The 10,952-nt window shown below is 48.8% G+C and overlaps 1 protein-coding gene across 1 annotated transcript in view; it reads left to right on the forward strand.

The window, feature by feature from the left end:
• The first annotated feature begins 729 nt into the window (after positions 1-729).
• Positions 730-10,952, forward strand: part of R3hdml (R3H domain containing like) — an 11,110-nt gene continuing 887 nt past the window's right edge. The window contains exons 1-4 of the mRNA XM_021156972.1: positions 730-1,164; positions 4,211-4,329; positions 6,987-7,119; positions 8,495-8,610. Coding sequence (XP_021012631.1) covers positions 904-1,164; positions 4,211-4,329; positions 6,987-7,119; positions 8,495-8,610 — 629 coding nt within the window. The 5' untranslated portion in view covers positions 730-903. The remainder of the gene's footprint in view (positions 1,165-4,210; positions 4,330-6,986; positions 7,120-8,494; positions 8,611-10,952) is intronic.

The raw sequence follows: 10,952 nt of genomic DNA on the forward strand, positions 1-10,952 counted from the left end.
GGAGAGGCAGGCGGAGCCTCACTCTCTGAATATGCTGGCTGGAGAAGGAGGGGGCTGCTGGCTGGGACGTCAGAGGCCATCACTCCCCGGGGACCTTAAAGGGGGACCTTAAAGTTGCTGCACTACCAGAGTACTTGCAGAGATCCCCTGACTTCTCCACCACCTCCTGCCACCTCTTGGGGCCACCTGTTCTGGGTATGTGCCCCCCAGGGAACCTGATGTCTGGTTTCCCCTAGCCTTTCCTGGCCTGGCCTCTCCTCTCCTCTCCTCTCCTCTCCTCTCCTCGATTCTATTTCCCTTTGCCTCCATTTCTGCCACGGTTTCTTTTCATCACAACTCTCTACTCTTCCTCCTTCCTGTTTCTTTCGAATCCCCCTTTTTCTGTCTCCTTTTGTTTGCCTCTCCTTGTCTTTTTCTCTGACCTCCGATGTCCTCTCTGCCTCTGTCATCTTCTGCCATCTGACCTTCCCATGTCACCCCGTCCATCCTGAGGCCACTGCACTCAGAAAAGGGCCTGTCCTGCTTCTGCGGGCATCTACTGAGCCCAACATTATGGGATTGGTAAAGAAGGCATTTGGCCAGAGGGGATGGCCGTCTGTCTCCTGGGCAGATGCGACAGAGCCCTGGCTTTGAGGTGGTGGCACCTTCCCACTCCAGAGCCCAGTCTGAATTAGCTACTGTCTGGGCACTTCTCATCACCTAACCCACGGAGTCCAGGGAGCAAGGAGGAAGAATTGAGTATCGGGATGAGAGCTGGGTCAGAGGATCTCTGCCAAGTTCCCAAGGAGCATTCTCCAGACTGGCAGTGCTCAAGGGGAGTTCTCAGGGTTTGGCCTTCTCATACCCACCTCTTCTAGGCAGCAGCTCTAACTGCACCAGACAGGTACACCATCCCAGACAGCTATGCCTCTTCTGTCCAGCATCGTGGGCCTCGCAGGCCTTCTCCTTTGGATGGGTCACACAGTGGGGGCCTTACGGATGCCCAACACCACGCTGATCCAGGGCCGACCCAAGAACACAGCTGTGTGGCCCCTGTCTGGCCTGGGGGTGCCCCGGCACCGCCGGAAGCGCCACATCTCTGCTCGGGACATGAGCGCTTTACTGGATTATCACAACCACATCCGGGCCAGCGTACACCCACCTGCTGCCAACATGGAGTATATGGTGAGTCCCAAACTTTCCCTGTGCACCATCCAGCCAAGACCAGATTGTTCTCTGTGGCCTGGGGTGGCTGGCCTTGACGAGCTAGACCATCTGCCTGTCTGTCTGGCCTAAGCAAATGGTGAAAACGGGTGGTCCATTTTACAGATTCAGAAAGAAAGGTCCTTGCATAAATCCTCACTGAATGAGGCTGGGGTAGGGGGTGGGGAGAGAGGTATACTATCTGTAGAGGGCCTTGGGGCCCTTCACAGAACCCTCTTCCTTCAATACTGCATTTTATGTTTTCCAAATGAAGGAATTGAGAGTCAGAAGACAGGTTTGACTAAGGTCTCCCAGCCTGGATTGCAAGCCAGGTCTGCCTGCTGCTAAGGCAGGAGTTTCCAATAACACGAGAATTTTGTTCCACGCTGTGCATTTGCAGGGGGTAGAGACAGGAGCTTTCCAGGCTATTGTCTCTCAGCAGAGGGGGTTGCTTGACACACCCAGACCATTCATTCTGTGGAAGACAGGCAGGCACCAGGGTATCTTGGGCTGAGGAACGCCAGGAGCTGAATCTCAGGGCAGTCTGGGATGTCTTTTTCAGAGTCAGCTCTAGTGTCTCTCAGCTCAGTCTCCCAGAAGCCAAAACCCTCAGCATGGAGGAGGAATACCCTCCTATCTCAGCTCCTCCCCGGGACTATTGTCCCCAAAGCCTGGAGAGATAGACTGACAGCACACAGAGACTTCTTTAGGGAAAGAGATAGCTGATAGACTCCCACCTGCCTAACAACTGGAAATGGGGCCCCTCTCCGTGTTCTCTTATGTACTGCCTTCTTCTTGGAGCCCAGTGCAGCACTAAGCCTTCTGGGTACTTTGGAGAACAAGGTTTTTTCCCTGAAGAACCCTACTGTTTGGGGGGAGGGAGTAGGTAAGAGAAACTAAAGTCTACAACAAGATACAGAGCCCTAATATCAAGTATCAGGAGATAATTGTGAAGGGGCCAGACAGGAGCCAGATAGCAGGGAGCTGGGGGTTGGGGCGGGAGGCGTCATCTACTTGTTTGCTGACTTACTCATTCGTTTATTAACGTTGAAACTGCCACACAGAAGGCCCCCCAGTTCCCAAACAAATGACATATTTAATTGAGCACGGGCAATATCGATGGCACTAGCTCCAACAGGTGTTTACTTATTGCCTGTTGTATAGAACACTGGGATGGTGTCTCTCCAGGGATGCTGGGGAGGGTTACCAGTGCAGCAGGCAGCAGCAGGCAGCAGCAGGCAGCAGCAGACAGCAATAATGTGGGCATCTTAGCTTCCTTCAGCGCCTTCATTTCTTGTCCGCGTGGTGGCCTGTGCCCATGCACCAGGTTGAGGCTAAGCAGCTCTCCCTCCTGAGACCTTCCAAGCGCCAAGAAGGTCTGGTCACTTTCCACATTCCCACATGCCCCGGGCTTGTGGTGCGTCATGTTTGTTTGACAGCTCATTTCCTTGCTAGACTGAGTCCTCGGTGCCAAAGAATATTGTTCAATATTTGCTGAGTGAACAATACTAACAGAGAGAATTCCAGGGAGTCAGAGCTAGGAGGAAGCTGGGTTTGGGGGTTTTGTTAATATTTTATCTATTTATTTTTATGTGTGTGAAGGTTTTGCTTGCATGTATGACTGTGCACCATATGAGTGAGTGCCTGGTGTTCAGGGAGGCAGGAAGAAAGCAACGGGTGCCCCCTGGAACTGGAGTTACAGATGGTTCTGAACCTCCAGGTGAGAGCTAGGAACTGAACCTGGCTCCTCTGGAAGAACAGCCAGTCCTCTTAACCACCGAACCATCTCTCTCCAGCCCTTGTTTTGTTTTGAGACAAGATCTTGTCAGCAGTGGGAGATGTTAGCTGTGTTAGATTCCTTAAGTCTCAGCAGGTGGGAAGAGGCGCCAGTGGGAGGGGCTCTCCTCTCTTCCCAAATCTCCATAATTTTCCTGTCTTGCTATCCCACTTCAACCTCATGTAGCCCAGGCTTTCCTTAAACAAAAAGGTATATCAGCTTCTCTAGAACTGGAATGATAGGCAGTTGTGAGTTGTTATATGGGTGCTGGGAGCCAAACCCAGGTCCTCTGAAAGAACTCTACCTGTTCTTTCCCCTTTAAGCCATCTTTCCAGCCCTAGGAGTTAGTATTTTTTTAAGAGATATTTTTCTCCCAGTTATAAATTGTGAAGAATTTCCACACTGGAAACTTATATAACTATGAAGAAGGATAAAGATGGGATTTAAAAGGTGTTGATGTGGAATACCCACTAGGGTGACCTGTCTTGTCAAATGAAAGGAGTCAAGTGTAGAACAGAGCACACAGTCATTGTGAGTCTACATATCTGGGTGTACAGGGAGCATTTCAGGTTGGAGACTGCTGGGGATGGATACAGGTGGCTTAGAGAACAGTCCAGGAGTGATGAAAGATGTAGGTTGATCCACCTTGCCTTCTTTTGATACATTGTTTTCGAGACAGCGTCTCTCTGCTATGCAGCCTTGACTGACCTGATGTTTGCCAAGTAGACCAGACTGGCCTCAATTTATAGAGATCTTCCTGTCTCTGCCTCCAGAATGCTAGGATGAAAGGTATGCACCACCACCTTCTGCTTTTATTTTTAATCTTAGTTATTTGCAAGTTTCCATACTTTAAGGGAAAAAGGCCTTGAGTTGAGTTTTTAAATGAAAATACTGGGAACTTAAACTTAGTGATTCCTCTTCACCCCGAGTTCAGTTACTTGACAACTGATAACTACTAAATAAATGCCCTGGGGTTCCTGACTGAGCTTAGAGCTTTCAATTTGAGGTCTAGTGAGAAAGAAAGAACGTGGCTACTCAGAGCCAGAGACTGGAGCACAGACCTTGGCTCAGCTGAGGAGCTGTGCTTGACCTGGGAGTCTGTCTGAGCCTCTGTTTTCGGATCTCTTAAGTGGGTGCATTGGTCTCAGGTGATCGAGACTGCACAGAGTCAGGGAGATGGGCATCTCTGCTCCCGACCATGATCATGGTGGTTATTTACCTGGGTGCAAATCATGGTCTGTCCTTCATCAGGTTTGGGATGAGCAGCTGGCCAGGTCTGCTGAAGCCTGGGCCACCCAGTGCATCTGGGCCCACGGACCCTCACAGCTGATGAAGTACGTGGGCCAGAACCTCTCTATCCATTCCGGCCGGTGAGTGAACCTCTGTCCTTTCTTCATTTCACCACTGAACAAATGGACACTGAGTACCTACTCCGGCCCAGGCGCTATGCATGGTGATGGATACTGTAGACTCGTATCCAGGTAGACTCGTTCTGCATATATGGAAGCCCATTGAGGTTTAGGAGACACGGACAATACGGACTAGAGCTCATGCTACGTCAGAGAGTGAGGATGGATTTGAAGATTCACGTGCACCATGAGGTGATGAGGGCTTTGGAGAGTGGAGCTAGGACAGAGGACAGACGTGAGTACACTGAACTCAGGAGTGACAATGAAACTGAACTGCTAGCCTGGCTTTTGTCACCATTCCGGCTTCTGAGTCAGAATGTGGGTGCCTGAATTCTGGTCTGTGTGACCTGAGAAAGTTACGCCTATATTCCAAAACTCGGGGGGGGGGGGAGTCCCTGTTGACCTAGGCTATTTCTAGACAGGTGGGTTTCATAAGCTAGTAAACTTCCAAAGACATTTATGAGGGCTGAGGAGAGGCTCAGCTGCTAAAGTGTTTGTCTGGCAATCTCAAGGATCTGTGTTCAATACTCAAAACCCAGGTAAGAAAACAGAGCACAATGGTGCATTTCTGCAATCCCTGCACTGGGGAAATAGAGGCTGGGGGGGGGGGTGTCCCTGGGGATCACTAGCAAGGCAGACTAGCCTAGTCTTTGAATTTTAGGCCAGTGAGAGACCCTGTTTCAAAACACAAGGCAGATGGCATCTAAGAAATGATACCTGAGGTTGACTTCTGGCCTCCAAACGGACACATGTGCCCCACATGAACACGTGTGTCTGCAGGGACATGTGTGTCTGCACATGTGCACACAAACATACACAGAAACATTTAAGAGATGTCCATTATGGCACCTTTTTATTCAACAAATTAAGGACCTTAGGAAAACATGACCCTCCCTAGCCTACCAGTTTGCCATATCCCGAGCAGGGGTCAAGGTTGGTCCTGACTGAGCTCCTCATGCCATTGGGCGCATCTCCACCTTGGCATGTCACCAGCTGGTTGGAGGCAGTGCTAGGCCTTGGGAGCCAGGAATGGTCTCTCAGAGTCCTGCAGAGCTGATGATCTTGAAGACCATGGTCTTCCCCCGGCTCACACACCCTCTTTTCCTGCTATGAGATTTTTCCTGTCTCACTCCAGTTGCCTGATGGCTGGCCCTTTTGGAGCTCACAGAGAAAACAAGTTGACAGAGGCACTGTCGCACATTGCCAGTGTGATTGCTCCTGGGTCCACTTACTGCTCCTTTGGTTTTATGCCTATCTGCTAAGTACAGTGATGGAGAGTAAGAGAAAACACCTGGGCAGTCTGGGAAGGGAAGGCTGACATATAATTCCCTTAAGGAAATGCAGCTTATTCAGAGAAAGTGGTTAAGTCAGTGGTCAAGGGTGAGTATAGTCACCTGAAACTTCAGCTCCAAGGGATCCAACATTCTTTTTTGATATCCCTGGACACTGTACTCATGTACACAGACACACACACACACACACAATTTAAATAAAAATAAAATCTTTTTAAAAACATTTTACATTTATGTGTATATGTGTCTGCCACATGTGTTCTCCTGCCCTGAACTTGGATCTTCTGGAAGACCTGAGCCACCTCTCCAGCTCCAAAATTTAGTCTTTTTAAAAAGCGTGAGAATAAGAGAGCCAGAGAAGGCCAGCTGTAGTGGCAACACCTTTAATTCCAGCACTTAGAAGGCAGAGGCAGAGGCAGAGGCAGAGGCAGAGGCAGAGGCAGAGGCAGAGGCAGAGGCAGAGGCAGAGGCAGAGGCAGAGGCAGAGGCAGAGNCAGAGGCAGAGGCAGAGGCAGAGGCAGAGGCAGAGGCAGAGGCTCAGGCACAGGCACAGGCACAGGCACAGGCACAGGCACAGGCACAGGCACAGGCACAGGCACAGGCACAGACACAGACAGACACAGGCACAGACACAGGCACAGACACAGGCACAGACACAGGCACAGGCACAGGCACAGGCAGGCCAATCTCTGAGTTCAAGGCCAGTGATGAGTTAGTCAAATGCCATCGAGAGGGATGGTGAGGAGAGGCCAGAGAGACTTGTCAGAGAAGTCACCAGAGAAACTCCCCCAGAGCAACCCCAGGAACAAAAGGAACGTCACACTTTTGTAAGTTTGAGGGGACTGGGCAGGAAGTTTCATGTCATGTGATTCACCTCAGCACACCATCAAGCTACAGCATTAGAATGCTTCTAAACTCTGTCCCAGAGAGAGCTCCTTAGGAGGTGGCCTGATCTCTTCAGGCTATGGGCATTGTCAGCTGATGGAGAAAGTCCTCAGACCCCATCAGTTACGTTAGCCTGTGGAGGGCTTCCTGGGCTGGGCTGGTGATCCGGAACGACTCTCCTTCCTGAAAATATGAGCTCTGTCTGAGATGCCACGACAACCTGGCTCTGCACAGCTTTATTGAGCACTTACTGTGTGCCAGGGACAAGTGAGCTCTCCGTAGCCCTTCAGAACAGAACCACGAGGTAGGTGTGATGGTCTCCATTCTAGCGTTTTCCAGATGGGGAACATGATGGAGAAATGAGTGGCTCACCAAACAAGTTGGTGACAGAGTGACTTTTCCATCCTCCCTCACCTTCTTCCATGTTCTTGGCCTCCCCAGGTTCCGTTCTGTGGTAGACCTTGTGAGGTCTTGGTCTGAGGAGAAGCGTCATTACTCATTCCCGGCTCCAAAGGATTGCACCCCACACTGCCCTTGGCTCTGCAGTGGTCCTGTCTGCTCCCACTATACCCAGGTACCCTCCTGTCAGTCGAGAGTGCTACTGAACAGACAGAAAATGATGGGGGAAGGCAGGATGGGGACTTTGGTTCTGGGCTCCATGGGCTTTCTTTTGTTTCTCTCTTTGTAGACAGAGTCACTGCCTATTCCAAGCTGGTTCCTAACTCTCCATCCTCCTGTCTCAGCCTCCTGAGTACTGGGACCACAGGCACTCCCACAGTTCCCTGTGTGTGCTTTCCTTTGTGTAAGGTGTACATTCCTGGAAAGTTGTGCAGACAATGCATTGAGATGAAATATATTGAAACTTGGGCTCCTGGGGACCTGGAACTCATTACAGGCATCATGACTTGCCACCATTTTGTTTGAAATATTTTGGGGTATTTTCCGTTTCCCAAGACTCCTGTTGTCTGTTTTGTTCTATGACTGAGCTTCACATCATCTCATTCCGACTATCTTTTTTATTGAGGGGGGGGGGTTGGTTTTTTCGAGACAGGGTTTCTCTGTGTAGCCCTGGCTGTCCTGGAACTTACTTTGTAGACCAGGCTGGCCTTGAACTCAAAAATCTGCCTGCCTCTGCCTCCCAAGTGCTGGGATAAAAGGCATGTGCCACCACCGCCCGGCTCTCATTCCGACTATCTTAAAAAAATAAAAATAGCCGTGGTGGCTCATGTCTCTAAGTCTAGCACTTGGGAGGCAGAGGCAGAGGCAGGCAGAGCTCTGTGAGTTCAAGCTCAGCTTCGTCTACACATTCCAGGCTCTCCAAGGATACACAGTGAGGCACTGTCTAAAAACAAAACAAGGGTCTGGAGAGATGGCTCAGCGTTTAAGAGCTCTTCCAAAGGTCCTGAGTTCAAATCCCAGCAACCACATGGTGGCTCACAACCACCCGTAATGAGATCTGACGCCCTCTTCTGGAGTATATGAAGATAGCTACAGTGTACTTACACATAATAAATAATAAATCTTTAAAAATAAATAAATAAATAAAAACAAAATCATGGGGCATTATTCTTCTGCCTTTCTAATGAATCAGAGAGGCACAGAGAGGATTAGACACGCAGTCAAAATCTCACAGCAGGCAAAGCTGATTCAGGTGGGTGTGATTCAAAGGTTTGTATTTAACCTCCTTGAAGTAGTGTTGTATGCTCACCGTTCACTGTGTAACAATGTGAAACATATCCCCTACTGTTGGGTTCAATAAAATACTATTTTTGAGAGACATTCCATCACAGAGTAAACGCCTCAAGCCATCCCCTTCCCCATTAGGATGTAGACTTGGCCTCTTCCCCATCCTATCCCTGGCCCCAAGACGTCACATAATATACTCAACTAGAATGGCGTCCAGTAACCATCCTTCAAGTCTCAGCCTGCCTGTCTCTGTGCTTCTGCAGATGGTGTGGGCATCCTCCAGCCGGCTGGGCTGCGCCATTAACACCTGTAGCAGCATCAATGTGTGGGGCAGCACCTGGCAGCAGGCTGTCTACCTGGTCTGCAACTACGCCATTAAGTAAGTACTGCCCCAGGGTTCCTTTTATTCAATACTGTAGTGGGTTGGGATATTTAGGAGAGTCATCTGACAAGGTGGTTGGTTGTTTGGTTGGTTGTTTGGTTGGTTGATACAGGGACTGGGTCTTGTACAAGCTAGGCAAGTGTTCTATCGTTTAGTCATAGCTTTAGCTAATAATTCTTCTTCTGAACCCAAGGGGAGCGGGGAGAGAGGAGAAGGAGAGGGAGAGGGAGAGGGAGAGGGAGAGGGGGGAGAGGGAAGAGGAGAAGGAGAGGGAGAGGGAGAGGGAGAGGGAGAGGGAGAGGGAGGAGAGGGACAAAACCAAAAGGCAGGAGCGGGGTGGGGTGGGGTGGGGGAGGGGCTATGGCCTGAATCGGCCCGTCTGCCCTCCCCGGCCCCGCCCCGCCCCGTCCCGCCCCGAATGTTTATGCTAATACTTTACCCTTAAGCTAGCCTTTCACAACAATGCCAGGCATCACTGGGCATATGCAAACCTCTTGTGGGCGCAGTGCCAGGCCCCTGAGCTCACCTCAAGAAACAGACAACTAAGAACGCCTGCCCCCTGTAGGAGGGACTGGATGGAAGGGCACGCTGAGCTCTCCCTCAGACTCAATAGATCAGGAGACACCTTTACAGAATCTCTTCGAAACACAGGGAAAACGACAATAACCGTTTTCCTCCAGCGTCAGTGTTCAGGCTTGTGAACATTACAGATTTTCATCTCAAAATGAGGAAAAAAGAGCCTGTTTTGGTATGTTGAGACAGGTCTCGTTCTCTATCCCAGACCAGCCTGGAACTCAAACTTGAGTTCAAAGTTGAGTGGCCTCAAACTTGCAGATGAGATTCTGCCTCAGTTTCCCCAGTGCTGGGCTTAGGATGCTTACCGTTATCTATTTTTTTTTTTTGTAAGCAGAATTGTCCTCAAATGATTAAACAAACAAACAAACAAACAAAGAACCCAGGGAGCTACTCTGATTCTATCAAAATGACTCTCCACTCCCAACCTTCCTAAAGGCTTAAGGGTACTTTTAAAGTACGGTAAAAGAAGACAAAACAAAACAAAACACCAGGCTCTCTCTTATCCCAGGCTGGCCTCAAATTCTCAATGAGGATGACTGAACTTCTGGTCCTCCTGCCTCAGCCTTCTGATTGTTGGGGTTATAGGTGTGTTCCCCTCGTGCCTGGCCCCCAAGAGTCCTTTTACAAAGTACAGTCTATAGTACCTGACACTAGTCCTGATATCCATGGACACTCTGAAGAGCTTGACGGATGAATGGATAAATGAATGAAACCTGTTGTAAAATCGGAAGTCCGATTCTCCTGATTACTCGACAGGCTTGGTGGTGCGTGGTGTAATCCCAGCACAGGGAAGGTAGAAGCCAGGGGGTCAGGAGTTAACGGTCACCTGGGCTTCACAGTGAGGTCCAGTCTTGGCTACATGACACCCTGTCTCAAAAAACAAAAATAAAGCAAGCAACACATAAGGCCAACCCAGTACTTTGAGGGGAGGAAATCTTTAATTTTTTTTTAAATTTTAAAGTTATTTTAAATGCATATCTAAATAAAATAAAATTTTAAATGCATGTTCTTTTTAATTTTTATTTTTTAATTTATTTTTTATTTTAAAATTATTTTAAATACATATTTAAATAAAATAAATTAAATTTTACATTAATTAGTTAATTTACAATTTTAAAATTTTGTTTCATTGTTGTTTTGTGGTTTTGAAACAGGGTATCTTTATGTGGTCTATGCTACCTTGAAACTTACCACATTGTGCAAGCTGGCCTCAAACTCATAAATCCCCCAGCTTCTGGGAACTGAACTCAGATCATCTGGCTTAGCAGCCAGTGCCTTGACCCATTGAGCCATCTTGCTATCTCTATTCTTCTATTGAGACAAGGTCTCATGTTGTTCAGACTGGCTTTTAACTCATTAACTAGCTACAGATGATCTTGAACTAGTTCTCCTGCTCCCACCTCCAAGTGCCAGAATTATAAGCGTGTACCTCCACACCTGTTATATGCGGTGCTGGGAACTGAACTCAGGGCTCTCTGCATGCTAGGCAAGATCTCTACCAATTGAGCCACACACATGCCCATCCCTTCTAAACTTTTTCCTTTTTCATCAGCCTATAGGAAACTTTGTAACCATTAGACAATGAGTCCCTTTTCACTCCCCTAAAAGGTAGTGGTCTTTGAGAGGGCGTTTCTAGTTCAGAGCACCTAGTCTCCAGGGAGATTTGGGGAACAAGAGAATACCAAGCCTTACATGATGCCACTATTTGCCATGCACCATGCTGCGCATATATGCACAGGCTGCATTTTTTTTTTTTTTTTTTT

This window comes from Mus caroli, chromosome 2 (assembly GCF_900094665.2).
Source record: "Mus caroli chromosome 2, CAROLI_EIJ_v1.1, whole genome shotgun sequence".
NCBI lineage: Eukaryota > Metazoa > Chordata > Mammalia > Rodentia > Muridae > Mus > Mus caroli.